The 19,008-nt window shown below is 53.2% G+C and overlaps 1 protein-coding gene across 11 annotated transcripts in view; it reads right to left on the bottom strand.

The window, feature by feature from the left end:
• Traf5 (TNF receptor associated factor 5) overlaps positions 1 to 18,981 on the bottom strand; it is a 43,330-nt gene extending 24,349 nt beyond the window's left edge. The window contains exons 1-2 of one of the 11 annotated variants that reach the window (XM_087194031.1): positions 18,339 to 18,898; positions 13,766 to 13,852 (exon numbers count right to left, since the gene is read on the bottom strand). Coding sequence is in view for 2 of the 11 variants with exons in the window: in XM_087194030.1 (XP_087050156.1) it covers positions 1,768 to 1,793 (26 nt within the window). In the remaining 9 variants the exon portion in view is untranslated. Of the gene's footprint in view, positions 1 to 1,767; positions 3,772 to 13,765; positions 13,853 to 18,175 lie in introns of those variants that run through there. The other 10 variants (XM_004861993.4, XM_087194035.1, XM_087194033.1 and 7 more) reach the window with 10 other exon arrangements.
• Between the last annotated feature and the right edge of the window lie 27 nt (positions 18,982 to 19,008).

Below are 19,008 nucleotides of genomic sequence, written 5' to 3'. Positions count from 1 at the left end.
TCTAAACACCGATCTCACATCCTTTACAGAAATGAGCTTGTAAATGAATCAGGCATACATATACAATGCAAAGACTATAAAGCTCACAGAACATAATGTAGAAGGAAAATCTAGATGGCCTTGAGTTTGGCAATGACTTTGAAAACACAACACCAAAGCATGATCTGTATAGAAAGAATTGACAATTCCACTCAGTTTGTTGGGAACCAAACTGCCCTAAGAAAAAACCTATTTTTTTAGAAACAAAGACTTTTAATATGAGTTATATTCTATGATATTTACCATCTGAGATTAAAATTAAAGAATTTAAAAATAATTTTTAATTAACTTCAAGATAATAGTAAGCCAATAACACGTTAGCATAAATAACATTTTTATGAAAAAAACATTTTCTCAAACGAGAAAAGAATCAGTGAGCAGAGTGGTCCTTTTTCCAAGTTTGCATCTCTTCAGTGTCTGCCTTCACAGAGAGCTGAGTGTCCCCGTGTGCTCTGGCGTCACACATCACCCTGCTGGCAGACACCTTCACGCATGCACTCGAGGAGGAAGAGCAAGGGGCATGGCTGTCTTGGTGGTGCCACAAGGACTGCTCTGACGCTGCGTTTCCCCAGAAGGGCGTCGGGCAGCCTGACAGGCGGCTGCTAGCAGATGTTTAACCCAGTCAGGCTCCCGTCTGCAGCACCCACCACGTCTGTGGTTAAAGTCTCACCACAGCTGGTTTCGAGAGGTCACCGGACCCCAGCTGGAAGACACCAAAGTGGCTCTTACGGCAACGGCCCACGCATGCGTACCTAATGAGGTGTTCCAGCACCCCGGGCCCCGGAGCACACTTGGGCACCACTGCTCCACAAGGCTGCTGCTGCTCGGGCCTGCGTCTTACTGGCTCCACAATGGCGGCCCAGCCCGTGACTCCCGTGGTCTCCTGCTTGCTGCTGCTCAGCCAGCAGAGGCCCGGGGTCTGGACTCCCAGCCTTCTTCTCCCAGCCCCTGCATACTTCCAGGTCCGTTCACCTGGCCTGAGCCAGCTGCTGCCCTGCTCACTCCCTAATCTGTTGTCTTGTTCAGCATTTGTTTTCACTACACATTTTCTAAAACCCACTTCTGTTCAGCTATAAAACGGGAATTCCAGATGTTGTCCCACATGAAAGGGGTTTGCTGTGTCCTCGAGCAGGGTCTCGCTCCTGCCTCTGAAGTTTCCTCAGGCCTCCGCCCACCCTGAGTTGATCAGAGGGACAGCACAACCGCACAGCTACCAAGGCTGCCATCCCTGCTCCACAAACATGGTTCTCTAGTTAAGTGGCTGCCTCCGGCTGGTCCTCCGTCCTTCCCAGGGAGCTATTTCAAGGCGTGAGTAAGCACTCCACTTATTAAAACCTTTCCCTTGGTGCATAATGGCTTATGTAACAGAACAGCAAAGGAGTTCAGTTCTTACAAAAAAGAAAAAGATCATCAAGACCACTAATAATAGAGCTTGCGTGCTGCTTTCCGCAGTCAGCAGCGCTTTATTCTTGCCCTTGGTGGATTACGCGCGGTAGCTCTCTTGCTGTGGCGGTATTAGCTCAAGCCAAGAAAGACCAAAGAAAATCTCATCCATCTGCTCCCTGAGAACTCTTACTGAGTTCCTTTTAGATGTCATTTTTTCATTTTATAAATGGATACATTTTTTTCACAAAAATGATTTTTTAGGAATTCCAAAGGATAGCTGTGGTTGTCACAATTTAAATTATTTACTCACAGTTACTTTTGATTCATTTCGGGGGAACTCACAATAGTCTTGCTTTCTGCAGCAGCATGCACACGTTGGTTTAATCTCAGGTTTAACAAAGAAAGGTAGATCTTTATCCACATCACCTCCGGAGCCTGCTGACACCCTATTTGGATTCGGGAAAGCCTGAAAAATTTGGGAATGTTTTTACATACTTTGTTATAGTTCCTAAGATCTAAGCCCAGGAACTACGTTTTTCCAGACCTGACTCTTGGGGAGTTACTGGTCACTGCAGGGCACAGGACCCATCACCTGGGCTCCATCTGGCCTCTGCCATCATAGCCAAGAGGCTGGGACACGGCGGCCTGACAGCCCATGGGTCCCTGTGCTCCGTGGTGACGTACTGTGCCTCCTCCCGCCATGCACTGCGGGGGTGACACTGCTGCCGCCCTTGAGGCCCGCTAAGGCAGAGAAGCCTGACATGAGAGCAAATGCCACCAAGGGAGACAGAGGAACCGTGCTAGGCCTGGATGAGGGACCGCCAATGCTGGGGTGCCTGTGCTAGTTTCACTGAGAAGAGGGAATCTCAGCTGGTCTCAAAGAAAGGGGCATTTCCAGACGGCGAAACGTGAAAGAACTTCCCAGAGGGTCTGTACAAGTCCTAGAACGGTTACGAGGTAACCGTGGCCAGAGAGGAGTTAGAGGAATGCGTGCTGTGTGCCCGTTTGCCCAGCTCCGTCTCCCGCTCCTGCTGTGACTCTGCCTGCACCCCGCCTGCTCTCTGGTGTGCGGAAAGTGACTGGCCCACGGGAGGTGAGCTGCTGTGCTGCTGGGAGGCAGGCTCTGCTCAGCGGGCACCGGTCACTGGGGACGCGGCCTGCAGGGCGCACCTCCCTGCCTGGCTCCGTCCTCCCTCTCTGCTTCCTGGACACGATGGGCTGAGCAGCTCTGCTCCGCCAGGCCCTTCTGCCAACCCACTCTGCCTTGCAGCTGGCCGACCATGGACCGGAACGTCTACAAACTGAGCCCAAATAATTTCCTTTAAGGTGTGGGTGTCTGGTATTTTGTCCCAGTGACAAAGCCATGGGATGAGGGTAGACCCCTCAAAATCTGTCTCCCAGGCCCCCTGGCTTCTGGCTAGGTTCCGCTAGTGGGAGGCCCTGGCAGGAGATGCAAGCAGAAGGGAGAAACCGTGGGACTCCCCCTGAGCCCTGGCACTGGGCAGCACCCCCGCACAACTTGGTCTCCTCCAGACTTCAGCACCACAGACGGGTGTCTCTGAGGACCAGCTCCCTCCGGCAAGGCTGGCCCAGCACACCCTGTGGCAGGTGCAGTGTCGACTGCGGCTCATCTCACCCAGTCTCCTCCTGCGTCTACTGTTGGGCTTCCGGCTTTGCCATTGCTCCTGACTTCTGTGCAGCCTGGCTCTGCCGGCAACACCTGCGAGGCCTGCGAGGTGCCAGTGTGCAGGGAGCGGAGGAGCGTGTGATGCTGAGCCCAGGATGAACACTCAGCCCGTGGTTCTGATCTTTTCAGGTAGACATGGAGGGCAGCCCGTGGGAATTATAGGAAGAGACTTGTGTAGAGTAAAGGAGGACGGGCCTGCAATCCAGCACAGGAGCCAACACCATGAAGGATCCGTGAGGTAAAATGTGAAGGTTTAGAAGTGGATTCTCAGGGAGGGAAGGACAGGAGCGTGGAAGGCAATGCCCAAGTTTGAGGACAGACAGCAAAGCACAGATCAGGGCAGATCAGGACAGATCAGGGCAGATCAGGACAGATCAGGGCAGATCAGGACAGATCAGGAAAGATGAGGAAAGATCAGGGCAGATCAGGACAGATGAGGACAGATCAGGGCAGATCAGGACAGATCAGGGCAGATGGTCAGGACAGATCAGGGCAGATCAGGGCAGATCAGGACAGATCAGGACAGATCAGGGCAGATGATCAGGGGAGATCAGGACAGATCAGGACAGATCAGGGCAGATGATCAGGGGAGATCAGGACAGATGATCAGGGCAGATCAGGACAGATCAGGACAGATCATCAGGACAGATCATCAGGGCGGATCAGGGCAGATCAGGACAGATGAGGACAGATGATCAGGGCAGATCAGGGCAGATCGGGACAGATCAGGACAGATCGGGGCAGATCAGGGCAGATCAGGACAGATCAGGACAGATCAGGGCAGATGATCAGGGGAGATCAGGACAGATGATCAGGGCAGATCAGGGCAGATCAGGACAGATCAGGACAGATGATCAGGACAGATGATCAGGACAGATCATCAGGGCGGATCAGGGCAGATCAGGACAGATGAGGACAGATGATCAGGACAGATGATCAGGACAGATCATCAGGGCAGATCGGGACAGATCAGGACAGATCACGGCAGATGAGGACAGATCAGGGCAGATGATCAGGGGAGATCAGGACAGATGATCAGGGCAGATCAGGACAGATCAGGACAGATGATCAGGGCAGATGAGGGCAGATCAGGGCAGATGTACCAGGGAGCCAGGGTACAGAAGGGGCCCCCAGGGTCGGGCACCCTCCTGAGTCTTAGCAGAAGGGCACAAGCGCAGGCTGCAACAGAGAGCACACAATACCAGCCTGTAAAATTGGAAGGCTTTGCTTTTAGCGATAAATCCCTTTGCCAATTTTCTCGTGCTGAAAACATGCACACCATCCCCTCCTCTCTTCAGCTCTAATGAAGAGGGAAACTAGGGCTACCAGTCTGAAAGGGAAATGCAGGTGCTGGCCCAGAAGGTTCCCACCAAGGAGGGAGCGGCCTCGACCTCGGAAGGCGGTAAAGCGCCCGGTCCACTGTCTCACAAAAAGCCCTCGTAGGCCTGAAACAGGAAAGACAGAGACTGAAGGCAAAGGCCTCCCCGTCTCCTCAGGGCTAGCGGGGAATAAGCCTCCCGTTCACCAAAACCACACCATGTTTCCTGGGGGCAACAGGCAACAAGGATGTGGGGGAACAGAAAAAGACAGCGACATCTCAGGTCTCTCACTGCAAGACATCACACGAACTGCCAGAATGACGCAACTTATCATAGACTTACATAAATTGTAAGAGTAAATCATAAAACTATAGCACTCCTAGGAATGGCCATGTTTCCTGTGTGAGTCCAGGGACTCATTTAAACCTGCCCAAAGATTGAAAAGCACTTTGAATATACTGCACACCATTGAACTGGACACTTTTAGTTGGCTAATTTTATGTTGTGTGAATTTCACCTCAATCAAACAAATAAAGTGTGTTACACTTAGGACTACTAGGAAGTCCCATTAAAGATGAAGAATTCGCCAACCAACACAACAACAAACCTGCTAAGGGAATCAAAACTTTGTCACTTTACAAATAATTTCCTTGCTATGTAGTAACGGTGTTTTATGCAATAGGCTTGACTAGGCAGGAAGGTAAGATCTGGAAAGATAAGTGCTCCACAGACAGCACAGGGAAAACTCCAAGGCCAGTGCCATGCTCTGTTGTCCAGTCCTCCTGCTCACTGCTGAGCATGGTCTTTGTGTCACTCGCCAGGTGCCCCTTAACCGGTGCGGCCCCCGGTCTGCCCCTTGGTCTTGTGACTTCTCCCTGACTCCCTTCTAGCCCCAGGATTCCTAGTGTTAGCTGGAATAAAGGAAAACACAAGGGGCAGAGAGCTGCTAAACCCGGTGCCCTGGGAGATGGAGCAGCCCACAACCTTCCCCAGGCTCTTTTGCAAGGCGGGTTACCAAGAGCTGGAGGGGCAAGGGAAACTGCTTTCTGTCAGAGGTGAAGCTCCCAAACAGGGTGATGGGCTGGGGAAGGGTGGGCTCCACCCTGAGCCATGGGGTACTGGACAGCAACATGGCCATGGCATCGGTCAAGGAAAGCTGTCCAGGCATGGGATGGGCTGCTGGAAGCAAACTCCACTTCTCAGCTCTGCCCAGGCGCTGTCGGGGACATCAGAAACCAACTCCCTAATACATTCATTCAACAGTAGGGGAGAATGCACCTATGCGATGTGATGGAAATGCAGGGAGCAGTGAACGTTTAAATTTAAAAAGCATATCACAGTAAAAGACACGCTGCCACAAATCCCCCTTAAATGTGTCTTTATGAGGTGCGGTGACAGCATTGCTGCTGCCTAGTGCCGTCCAACAGAAAGGCAGTTTTGTAGAAATGTTATGCTGTGTCCTCACCCACTGTACCCACCGGCTCTGGCACTGTGTGATTCCTGGCTCTTCCTCAAGGTCAAAATGACCACAAAAGGTAAACATTTTTAATCAATTCAGGTCATCAGGCAGCCACAAGAGTGCAATTAAAGACCCAAGAGAGGACTTTCAGAACTGCTTCAGAAAGTGGCCAGAATGACAGGAGAAGTGTGTTTGAGGCCAGGGGGAGTATTTTGAGGAAGATTAAGGGTAATGCGTCTTTTACTGTAATACATTTTAAAAATGTAAACACTCACTGTGTTTTTCAATTACACTGCACAAACCATCCCCCAAACCACCCCAGGCCCAATAAGGGGGCTCTGGTCAGTGATGAGGAGTTAAAATACCCAGTCCTCCATGAAGGGCTCCTTCTGCTTTCACAGAAAGGACAGCTGCTACCAGGAAAATAAAAATAGAAGAGGGGAAAAGAAAAAAACTTTTCTCAAATTATCCCCACTGTACAAGGGACATGGGAACTGGCTGGAGGTTGTTCCGAAGCTGCTATGAAAACCCACAGGGTGCTGCTGACACAGAACAAGCTGCCGCTGCACACAGCACAGGGCGCCGGCCCCTCTGCCTCCTCCACTCAGCACCGAGGAGCAGGTTACACGCACAGCTAAAACCAACGCAACCCCTCTGCGTTCTAGAGGCGGGTTAGCCAAAGCGGAAGGGCCTGAGAGAAAGGTGGAAGTGGTGAAGCCATTTCCCATGGGCCTCAGATGCAGGGAAACCAGGCCAAGACCAGGTGATGCCACAACGGCCAGAAGAGAAGGGACGGGCTGGAGAATGTCACGGGTGATTGTAACTCCTCGGAAGTAGGACTTCTCTCCAAGCTGTCAGGAAACCTGGCTCATTTTCCTCACAGCGTGGCAAGTGGTGCTGGTGAAGAGAAGCAGGTGCAGGGGGAAGGCCCAGCTGCCCACTGCCCACTGCCCACACACCCTGGGTACCGCAGGCCAGGCAGCCCCGAGGCAGGGAGACTTTGGGGAGCAGCTCTCTGTCCCTCTGAGCCACCCACAGCCCTCCTGTGACACTTCGTAGTATCCAGGAAGATGTTTAGATTTGCCCTCAGAACTGAAATAAAGGGAAAAAGAAATAAAGCAAGCATTGTGAGGCAGGCCACGGTGCCGATGAGCAGCAGGATGTGGGCCAGGAAGAGACCCCAGGACAGTTCTGACTGGGAAGCGACGCACGGCTCCGGAGCTGGAGCCAGCAAACGCACATGCTTAGCTCATCTGATCCTAACAACAGCCCAAGGGCATATCTCTAGCCATCATTCCCCGCTTTTCAAATGAGGAAACCGAGGCTCGGAGATGCCCTGCTGCCGGGGCGTGGTCAGGGTTAGGTCATCTGTGGAGTGGCGTGGTGACAAGTCATTCGGAACACTACTCACAGTGGGGTGGTTGGCCCCTCACTGGCTTTTGTAAGTAAAGTTTCATGCAGCACAGCCACCTTCGCTTGTTCACGCAGCATCACGGCAGAGCTCAGTAGCCGCATCAGCCGCAAAGCCCAACTGTTACTCTGTGGCTGTTCACAGGAGTCTGTCACCTCCGCAGCCCCGGGGCATGAAGAGCTCAGGATGGTGGAACACCAGGGCCACTCCCAGCCAGACTGCCGGACAGCGCCGGGCTGCGGCATGCTCAGGGCCGGCCGGGCAGGCAGATGGCACCGCCTGCTCCTAGCAGAAAACAGAGGAGTGGACAGCAGGCCGCGCAGGTCTCGGAAGAGAGCAAGTGGATGGGATGGCATTTTGGGAGAAGGCCTCGCTGAGGGGGTGACACCTGAGCAGCTGGGGTGAGGGGAGCGGGAGGGGCAGAGGGCAGTTCTGGGGCAGCACTGCCACAGTGCCCTGAGTGTCAGGAAGGGCACTGAGAAGGGGCAGCCTGTGCCCACAGCCCAGTAGGTCTGGGCTCCTGAGGACAGAGCAACAGGAAGGCGCCTGTTCAAGTGGGAGCACTCGCGACTTGCCGAGGGAAAACACCCTTGCTTCCTTCTTGCATTCTTTCTTTTTGAAATTTAAAGAAAAAGTTTATTGAAGATCCGAGAAACAATTCCTAAAAGATTGACTTTTCCAGAAAACTGTAGCTACACAATGCATTGCGTCTATCATGCTAAAACATGCATTAGACACAAATACAAAAACCAAGAAACAATTCACCATTCTTCAGCAATTTGAGCAAAGAGAAAATCCCTAAGGAACAACATGGATGACTTTACTTGCAAAGGATGGGCTCTTTAAGCACCGTTAAAAAAAAAAGAGTACAATGGATGAGTGTATTCAGTTATAGTCACTGAACTGGACCTTTGGCACCAGGAATCAGCATTTTGTCCTATAGCATTAACACGCATTATTAAAAGTGCGCAGTGTCAAGGAACAGAACCACCAGCATTCTAAAGCAGCTTTGTCAACTAGGCAATAAAACACTCTACACCACGTCTTTGTTGTCCATCACTGAATACACTGGTAGCAACTTTGAAATGGAAAGAAAAAAGAAAAAAGGAGCTGCAACCCCTTTTATTTTGTTTAAAGTCAAAACAAACATCAACTCTGCTATACACTAACAACTTCAAAGTACATCATTTGTACAAGAGAAGAACTAGGAACAAAACATGTAGACAGAGATCCAAACGCGGGTGAGAGCGCCTCACACTGCTTTCCGATGGTGCACAGGAGGGACCGCTTCATAATCACTGGCACTAAACAAGGTTGCTGAATTCTTCGCCAGATACTTGAGGAAACCATGAAGATAATTCAGGAACAAAGCAGGGCTCTGCTGCAGACCAGATGTCCTCTTTCCTGGAGCAGCCCCTCATCTTTCCCTCTGCATATCGCCCCTGATTGGCCTTTTGACGTTCTCGCTGTTTCTGCAGATTCGTGTCCACATATTTGAGTGCTCTGCTTTCTGGAACCCATTCGTCCCAATTTTTATTCCAACCACTGTAATGTATAAACTATTTTACTTGTTTGTCCTTTATGGAAGCCTTTACACCATGAAAGCACAGTACTCACCCTCCTGGAACTTGGGCTTCGGGCGCCGTTTGTAAGTGATGCGCTGTCTCCTTCTGCCACCATCCGACTACCGCCCCCTAAACTACCCCACCCGAGCTCGGTCAGACGCAGTCAGGCGCAGCCGCTCCACATCCTGGGCTGATTTGCCAGTGCCCGAAGACTCACAGTGCCGCCTGGGCCCAAGGCCTTGTTTCCCCGCCCGCCTGCTTCGCCATGCACGGACAGCTTTCTGTACCCTGCCCCTTGTCTGGGCCCGGCTGGCCCCTCCTCTGTTCTGCAGTCAGACACCTCTTAAGGCTCAGGTCACAACTCTGATGTCCCGGTGGCTCCGCACTGCCAGCTAACATCTTCTACACACCAAGCTAAGCATCTTTCTGGGGATAGCTGCAGTAGCGTGGCTGCCTTGAGGTCCTGAAATGGATTCAAATGTTCGCCTTTCAGGGTCGTTTTGATGTTGGGGAAGAGCAGAAGTTGCCAGGCCCTCGTGAGGAGGATGGGTGTGCTGTCATGTTTTACGGGCCTGCCTTTCAGGTAGATGGCACCCGGCAGCAGCACTCAACGCCGTTTTTATCACATCTCATGAGAGACTCACAAGAGGCTTCCGGAACTGCCTCAGAAAGTGGGGTGCATGATGGGAGTGTCCAAAGTGAGGGGGATTAATGTCGATATGTCTTTTACTGTCATTCATAAGTTTTTCAAATTTAAACTTTCACTATTGGATCACATCTCATATTTATATGCAGCCCAAGACAAGATGGCCACCCATGCTCTAAATGATATCACAGAATCAGCTTTGCCATTGAGACTCTTCCAAATCGCTGCCCTTCTGCCCTGTAAGCGGCATTTGAAACTCCCTGAGCCCCTGGCCCTGGAGACAGCACACTTCCTGGTGTTCCGCCCTGCCCTGCCCACATCCCTCAAGGACTCCTTATACCACCCTGCTCCCTAGGGCTCCCCAGGCAGGGACAGCGCCCGCCTCTCATTAGAAAGGCTCCTCCCTCCCCAGCTCAACCACCTGGGTGGGCACCCCCTTCATGAGCCATGGGGCTACTGTCCCAGGTCCACTGTCCCTGCTCTCCTCCCTTCCTGACCACGGTATTCGCTCACACCCTCAGAAAGCAAGAAAGCCCAGTGGGCCTGTGACATGGAACCCTGGATACACAGCTGACAGACGGCGCTTCTGATTCTTCCCAGAATTCAAAAGTATTTTCAAGCGAGAACTGGGCCCAGCCCCGTTCTGCAGGACCCAGGTGTGCTCTGGAGGAAGGAGACAGGCCTGAAGTGCCGACCCAGGCAGGCTCCAGGACAGACAGGTGAAGGAGTGCACAGCGCCCTCATCCGAGGTCGTGCAGTGCAGTAGCCACCTGTGATCAACCAAGATCTGAAAACATTAAGATGGGAAATTCCAGAAACAAGTGATTGATGTTTCAAATTGCACAGCACTCTGAGCAGGGTGAATGGTGCCCACTCCATCCAGCCTGGGAGTGAGCCACCTCTCTGTCCGGCACCTTCATGCTCTGTATGCTACCAGGCCCCTCATCACTGGGCAGCCACCTCAGTTACGGGATCAGCTGTCACCACTCTGCAGCCCCTGTGCTGAGGCACCCCTTATTTTACTTACTACTGGAACCCAGGTGGAAGAGCAGAGATGTTCACAATTTTGTCACAGCATATTGTTAGAACTGTTGTTCTGTTATTGTTGCTGTTAATCTCTTACTGTGACTAATTTATAAACTAACTCTCACCATAGGTGTGCGTATACAGAACAGAACACTTAGGGGGTTGAGACTGTCTCAAGTTTCAGGCATCTCCTGCTGGTCTAGGAACAAATCCCCTGAGGACAAGGGCAGGCTGCTGTATTCAAAGCCTTGACCCGACCACACAGTGGCTGAGACACAGAAGGTCAGTAACATTCTAGCCGCGCTCTGACTTCTCCCACAACTCCACATGAGCAGCCCAGCTGCCTCTGTCCAGCTTTAGAGATGGGTTTGCAGCTCCAAAGACGATCGCAGACATGTGACATACAACAGCTGCTTACGGCGGAGCTGGGACTCTGAGGCTGGAGCATGAGGCAGCATGTGAGAGAGGTGGATGGGGCAGCCTCCTAACACCAGAGAAGGCACTTTGGACCCCAGCTCACAGAGAGGCAGAAGAGCAGAGGCGACCCTCTCAGCTCAGCCTGGAAAGAGAGGCTTCCTGCGGTCTGTTCCCCAGGCACACCCCAGATGCCCAGTCCACACGGCAGGGCATCCTAAGGGCTGGCTCCAAAAATGCAACACCAGACATCAGCTGTTGGGACAGAGGAGGAAGAGCAGGTGGGGCGCCCCAAGACAAGCAGGCACAACTTGGGGACTGGCTCTTTCCTCTCCCAACTGAGTCAGTCAGCCCTGGAAGGGTTTACAGATTCAGCTAGGACTTGAAAAAAACCCCGTGAAGCTCACTGAACCAAATCTCAAGCAGAAATACCAATAAAAAGGAGTGTAGAGAGGAGCTATGCAGGTTGAGGTAGGACCTGTGGGTGCAGTATGCTCCCTACCCCTCTGGCAGCTCTTCCAGGTGATAAGGGCTCCACAGTTTGACTCCTTAAGACAATGACCATGATGATGATGTCTTACACACACTGGTGCTTCCCAGCTTGATCTGTACGTACAGTATCACGCGCAGACCTCCACTAAGCCTGTGGCTTTGTATTGTCCTTGGCACATTTCCAATGAAGGGCCAAGGCCTCAAGTTGTTAAGCAACTTGCCTGAGGTCACACAGCTAGCCGGGAGCAGAGATTTAAATACAGCTTTACAGAAATTGCCTGGGAGAAGGCATTCAGATTTCAGACAGTTGTTGAATTGTGCAACATTTGGATATACATAACAAGATATCTTGGGGACAGGATCCAAGTCTAAATTCATTTACAGTTTATATACACACAGCCTGGAAGTATTTACAGAATAGCTTCGCTACTTTTGTGCATTATGGTCTCAAGTTTCATAGTGTGGAATTGTCCACTTGTGTCATGTCAGTACTCAAAAACTTTTGGATTTTGGAGCTTTCCAGATTTCAGGTTTTTGGTTTAGGGATGCTCAACTCATATAAACTTTGACTCCAAATCCACTGCTGTTTTCTCTGTGTCATTGCTGAGACAAAAAGTACTATGTGTCAACTAATACCCAGTGGAAGGTCTTGATGGAAGGTGGTACGGCCTACTGGTTAGAACCAGCCCTGCAGCCAGACTTCTGCCACTACTGATCTGTGCATTCCTTCCTCATCTAGAAAAGGAGACAGCAATGATACTTTGAAGGCTTGGAGTTAAAATTAAATGTGTTAATGTACATAAGTGACTAGCACATGTGTCTGGCATACAAGCACTTAATAACCATGCGCTCTATTCCCCCCTCCTAGCCAGATTTACTTAGTGCCTGCTGCAGACAGAGACTTGAGCCTTATTTTGTTGAAGGAGGATCGGATGGGTTGTTCAACAGCTTCTGTTCCCAGGGGGTTTTCAGTCCAGGTGGAAATCACAGCTGTGCAAATTACAGAAGCCATGCTTAGAGCCATGGGGTCCCGGATGCTCTGCCTAAGATTCTGCCCTGTGAGCTGGGGACAGAGGTGCAGGCCTGTAAACCCAGCACTCCGGGAAGCTGAGGCAGGAGGAGTCCAGGCTGGGCAATTTAGTGACTTTCGGAGACTCTGTCTCAAAATAAAAAATAAAACGGGCTGGTGATGTAGCTCAGTGCGAAGGCCCTGAGTTCAATCCCCAGTAGCACCCCCCAAAACAGTAACCTGCCCCACAGCATGATAAAATTGCTGGCTTAGACATTACTCCAGAGGAATAGACCTCCTACCCTAATTAACACCCTTCAGCTCAGAATCTCTCGGCAGCAAGCAGAGCCTGAAGTCTCCGCAGATCCCAGGGTGGACTCTACAGCTGTGGCAGCATGAGAAGCACAGGCTAGATCAGACAACTCTGAGGTGCCTCCTCCCGCCCTCGGGGCAGGGCTGGACTTCCTCTCTTCTACCTTGGGCTCACTGTGGCTCCTGGCTTACGCGCCTCAATGGCCCACAGTGCCCCAATTTCTGTTTTTAATTCTTATCAGTACATGTTGACAGTACATAATGATTATATTCATTGTGGGGAACTGGAACAGCACATAACAAACATCACAATTCTTTTTCCCCTTCCTCTCCATTCCATTGAAAAAAAATTTGTTTTTGGCCAGCCTCAGATTTATTTTATAAATCTTTATCAATTATCATAAACACAGATTAAGAGCCAGACTAATGGGCAAAAAAACATACAAAATACATAAGACAATTATACTAAATCAAGGAACACTTTTAGATACATTGGCCGTACTGAATTATAATAACTTTTTCTCATTTTTTCTCACATAGGAGAAACCACTCAAGGGGAATTAGGTCAGTGGCAATGTGCCTACCTCATAGTCCAAGGACCTGAGTTTGTTCCCGGTACCAGAAAGAGACCATTCCATATTTAAGCTTGTGTGTCTGATTTACTTCACTTAACATTATGTTCTCAAGGTGCGCATCTGTTTTCCTCCAACTGACAAGTTTACTTTTCTTTATGGCAGTAGTACTCCATTGTGTGTAAATACCACATGTCTTTATCCATTCATCTGTTGATGGACATATAGGCCACTTCCAAGATTTAGCAATTATGAATTGTGCTGCTATAAACATGGGTGGGCATCTATCACTGAAATATGATGTCTTTAACTCTTTTGGGAAGATACCTAGAAGGGGAATAGCTGGGTCAAATGGAATTTGTGGTTTTAATTTTTTGAGGAATCTCCACACTGATTTCCATAGTGGTTGGACCAGTTTACGCACCCACCACCAATAAAGCAGGGCTTCTTTCCATGGCCTATGCAGGCTCTCCAGCAGTTGTTATCGCTTGATTTCCTGGTAATGGCCGTTCTTTCTGGAGTGAAATGGAATCTCAGTGTCGTTTTAACTTGCATTTCTTAGAGGGCCAGTGGTGCTGAACACTTTTTCATGTATTTATTGGACAGTGCCCCGATGTCTACCTGCAGCCCAAACCTTCCCCAGCCCCAGGCTCATTCCACCCGGCCCGTGCCAAGGTCCAGACTCGGCATTGCAGACTGACACGCCCGTCTCCATGGCGACCTGCTCTCAGAACATTCTGTGCCAGTGAAATGGTACCGCCCCTCTCCCTGTGGCTTAGGCCACCCTCTCCGTCCGGCAGGACCGAACCCCACTGGCTCTCCCATCTGCGTATCTGAGTCTAACCACTCCTCACTGCTTCCTGCCTCCCCATCCGCCACGGTGCCATGGCCTAGCCTTGCTCCTTGACAGCCCGGACCCAGGGTGGAGACGGCTCTGCCATGCTTCCGCCGCAGTGGCCCCACCAATGCAGGGCAGCAGACCGCGTCTTCAGAGGTCACACGGCCCTCCCTTACCTGTGCCTCATTTCCCAATGCTTTCCCTAGTCAGTGACCTTTTCTCCTCCAGCCCTGGTACTGGGTATCTAATCCAGGGGCGTTCTCCCTCAGCTCCTTTTTGGAAATTTTTTTATTTTGAGACAGAATTTCACTAAGTTGCCCAGGTGGGTGGAGTCGAACTTGTGATCCTCCTGCTGCCTCAGCCTCCCTAAGTGCAAGCACCACCATGCCCGCCTGGGTTTGTGCACAGTGGAACTGCCTTCTGCCGGACACTCCCACTGTCTGCAGTGCCCCTCACCTGAAGACAGGCCCATTCTCTGCCCCAGGCAGCTGCTCAGACGGTGCCAGACCAGTAAGGCCTTCGTCACCACCCTTTGAGGAAGCCCATGCCCCTGCCCTCCCCGTTCTCCCCTGCATCTGCCCCCGAAGCACCTGTCTTTACTCCCTGTGTTCTCCTAGCAGAACATAAGCTCCGGGAGGACAGGGACTGCTTCTTTTGTTTACTGAGGTTCCAGCCCTTAGAGCAACGCACATGCTAGGTGCTCACTAATTGACTGAAAGTCTGTGCCATCCTGGTGTTCTACAGAAGGAGGACAGCCTCCAACATGCCTGCAAGTCCTGAAATCCTGCCAGTTGCGGCTAGAGAGTATGGCCGGCTAAAGAAGGCTGCCCTGGAACGGGGCAGTCAGGGACAGAGGAAGGAGATGTCGCTCCTTGGCAGAGCACGTGTCTCACTCACACTGGGAAGAGCCGCAGCGGGGGCTTTGGCTGAGGGCCTGGGTACCTGGCAGGGGGAAAGCTGAGCATCTGGGTAGACAGGGGACAGTGTGTCACAGCACGCGCCCACAGGTCCTCACTCGGTGCCAGGCGCTGCACCAGGTGTAGGAACCTAGGTCCCACCTGCAGGGTCATCAAGTCCACAGGGGCAAGGCTAGCTTTTGCCATGGGCCCTTTCATGTCTTCAACATCTACTTAAAACCTCTGTCTTCCTCACAGACCTTGGCCACTCCCTCCAGTGTCACTGGGAAACTTCACTTCCTACCACACAGGAAAACAGAAGTCATCAGCCTAGAATGACCTCTGCTTCCAGCCAACAGGCCTGCCTATCTCCCTGTGTGGGCCCCGCTGCGCCCTCTCCCTCCAGCGTGGCTCAGAGGTGACCTCTGAATTACACTATCCTTCGAGCTGACTTGCAGATTCTGAAGCCCATGGTACTTTGCACTCTGGCACTGATCAGGCTGCTGAGGGAGCTCTCGGAATTAGTGCAGAAAAGATAATAGGGGCCCGGGGCAGAGAGAGTAAGTGGGCAACTCAGGTCACCCAGGGAGGGAGCCACGGAGCCCTGGTGGGGGAACCAGGTCAGTTCTGGCTGGGGCAGACACAGCAAAGCGGACTTGAGGCAGCAGGGACCGCCACAGGAGCTGAGCAAGAGGCAGCCTGGGACCAGTGCCCCAAAAGCTCCTGAAATATCACAGATCTAAATGGCCAAGGATAGCGATGCGTAAGAAAAAAGAAACAGCCTTTTCTTCTGTGTATCCACTTAACGGGAGGCCCAAAATCAAGAGGGTGGGCTTAAGCCCTGGAGGTGACAAGGAGGTGCAGTGTGGGACAGGAGCCAGGGAGCAGAAAGCTGGCCTGGGGCTGTGGACGTGGCGTCGGCCCCTGCTGGTACTTGCAGGGTGGATAAGGAGCCAGGCTCAAGCTGGGAACGCTAGGGGGATAGTGACAGCTGCAGTACAGGCTGGCGACAGAGGAGCCTTCAGCAAGGCCCGGGGAGCAGCAGGGCAGGTGCAGGGCGCAAGGGCTGGCTCCCCCTCCAGGAGGCTGCAAAGCACAGGCCGGAGAGGGGAAGGCCGCTTGCGGAGGGGAGAAAGGGGAGGAGAGCCAGAGGGAGCAGGGAGGCTGCTCAGGGTGCAGGTGAAGCTGCTCTCGCTGGGGTGGGAGGACAGCACCTAGGCCCACCAGAAAGACAACGCTGTGAGGGAAATTCCCAGAGTGCTCCATGTTCCATCTGGGGCAGAGGGAAGTGACAGGGCCCACTTATCCAGAAAGGGGCCAGGGATGCGCTCCAGGTGAAGTGTAACCCTCCCACACACACCCCAGGAGGGGCCCGCTGAGCTTGGTGACTTAACAGGGTCCACAGGACCTGCACGCCTGATGCACACTGCACGGTGTCCCCAGTGTGCAGGCCACGCAGGTGTGCAGCTTTTGCTACAGCACCGTCTAAGCATGCACCACTGCCGGCCTCCAGATACCAGTATGCAAAACACACGAGTCACTGTCACTGTAAACAGTGTTTCTCTGTCAGAATCGAGTATTTTCACTTTCATCTCCTCCTTGGTCCTCCGCCTCACTTCCTCCTACAACAGGGCTTACCAGAGGCCATCGAGGCTGCTGTCTGATCCCTCAACTAAAGCTCTTCTCCAAGCAAAGCAACAAATGTGTGCTGGTCCAGCATGGTGGCAGAAGCTGCAGGTGCCGCAGCCCTAGGACAGCTCCTGTCCTGCAGCATGCCCTCTCCTGTCCCCAACAGGGCCACAGACTCCCACCTGCTACAGCTCCACTGGGTGAGAGTTCCTGCCTAGAGGATCCTCAGAAAAACCACGACCTGGGCAGAGAAAGCTCTTCAGGTACTGGGTCTGCCCCCACCCCAACTTTAACTCTTAAAAACCCTATCAGTGGTGTCAGGCAGCTTCTCACCAATGCTCTGCATCCCTTCACGAAGACAGGGTGGGAAGAGCACAGGAAATGCAGTCAGAAGACTTGGGCTAGGGTCCTGCCCTTCCCTAGGTGCCATGAGATCTTTCCTATCACTTCTGAGCCCCAGTGTGCAACCACGCAAAGCGGAAGGAATGGCACCTGCCACTGAGAGGGAAACGCTCCTGGGAGGCAGGGAGGGTCTGACAGGCCCCTATGTGAGGTAGGCTAAGCCAGATGGCATCATTCTCATTTCTGGGACCTAAGTAAGTGTTGCTGGCAGCTCAACAAGCCCCACTCAGCACGTGTTCCTAGGAGCTCAGAGCTCAAGGGAGACTCACCCCACGCACTCAGTGCCATGCACAGACCTCTGTTTAAGCTGACTCTGTGGCAGGTTCCAGGGGACACAAACACAGGTCTTGTTCTGAGCTCGCTTGTCGGGCAGAGCTCAGAGTAGCATCTTTTCGTGTTAGGGCCGGGGGCAATCTCCCGCAGAACTTGCTCTGTGGCTGGGAACTGACCCTCGGCCATGGGGGGAATCTGGGACTCCTTGCCAGCTCCTCAGACTGAGGAAGAAGCGAGTAGATTCGCTCTCTGAGAAACCAGAGTGGGAGTCCGGGCCTCAGCAGAGACTAGGCGCATGCTGGTCCTGCGGCAGAGCTCAGAGGTTATTTACACTCACGATCCGAGACTGGAGAACAATTCCGCCTCAGTGACTCTAGGGGTGTCACCAAGGACACAATGAGAACAAAATGACAGGAGCAATCACAAAGCACCGTGACAAGGACATAGCTCACAGCAAGGGATTACTTTTTTCTTCGAGGTCCTCCCCTGGAAAGTGGGGAGAACCAGAGGTTTGCCTGTCTAACCGCCTGGGGCCAGACTCCCAAGGCCTGTAGCGCCCCACTCCCAAGTGCACTTGCAGCGGCTGGTCCCGCTCTCCCTACATTCAGCCCACCCCAGGCGCCTGATCTCCGCAGGCTCGGGGTGCAACCGGCCTGCTGGGCCAGGAGACCCTACGCTGCCTGTGCCGAGGACCCAGGGAGGGGCAGCCAGGATCTGAGAGCAAACTCATTCCGTAGAATTACAGCAAGGACAAAGCCCGTTATGGGAGGCTGGCGCATCCCACCTCCATTTCATTCTACCTCGGCAGCAATTTCTGCCTCTCAGTCAAAGCAGAGTTAGCAGCAGCAGCAGCGCTGAGAGGATCGGGTTTTCACCAAAACATCACATCGCCGCAGTCAGCAGAGCGGGCGGCTGCACCAGGCCTGAGGTCTGGGACCAGCCGTGGTGGTCTACATCAGTTACCTGGCTCGCACCCAGAACCGCTACAGTCCTGCAGCGCTTCACCAGTTCCTTCGCGTTTGGCTTCTGGAGGACTCCCGGAAAATGCACGCAGCCCTGGAGAGGGGAGGAGAGCGGCCTTCGTCGCCCCCCGATCCCACGCCGCACTCGTCCCACAAACGCGTTCTGCGCGGTCGGGCCGCCGAAGGCTCTCCCGGGCTGCGGAGCGGACGCAGCGGCGGCTTGCACGGGGCCGCGCGTCACCAGCCTCGGCGCCACGGCCCCGCCCCGCCCCGCGAGGTGACGGGGTTCGCACGAAAGGGACCCGAAGCAGCCGAAGACGGACGCTGGGCGGCGCCGCACAGGCCGATGACCAAAGCCGCCGTGGCCCGGTCCACCCGAAGTCCCCGAACTGCCGGACCCGGGTCGGCGCGGGAGACGCCGGGCACGCTGGGCAGAGCGCGCTTTCCGGGTGCCCGGGCCTCGGCGCCTGCGGGGGGCGCTGTCACCGCCCCAGTCCGCGCCCACACCCTCTGCGGGTCGCTCGGGGCCGGGGCGGGAGGTGCCGAGGTGCGCCCGCGTTTTCGGCTCCCGACTCACTGTGCCGAGCCGCCGGCGTCCGGTCGACGTCCGGGCCTCCCGGATGGGGCGCCGGCGGCTCCGCGAGGAGGGGGAGGGGGAGGGGCGGGGCCTG

Source organism: Heterocephalus glaber, unplaced genomic scaffold (genome assembly GCF_053883595.1).
Source record: "Heterocephalus glaber isolate CG9 unplaced genomic scaffold, H.glaber_assembly_v1.0 deba00001600, whole genome shotgun sequence".
NCBI classification, from domain to species: domain Eukaryota; kingdom Metazoa; phylum Chordata; class Mammalia; order Rodentia; family Bathyergidae; genus Heterocephalus; species Heterocephalus glaber.
The sequence above is the reverse complement of the archived record's forward strand: the minus strand, read 5'-3'. Positions and strand labels throughout refer to the sequence as shown.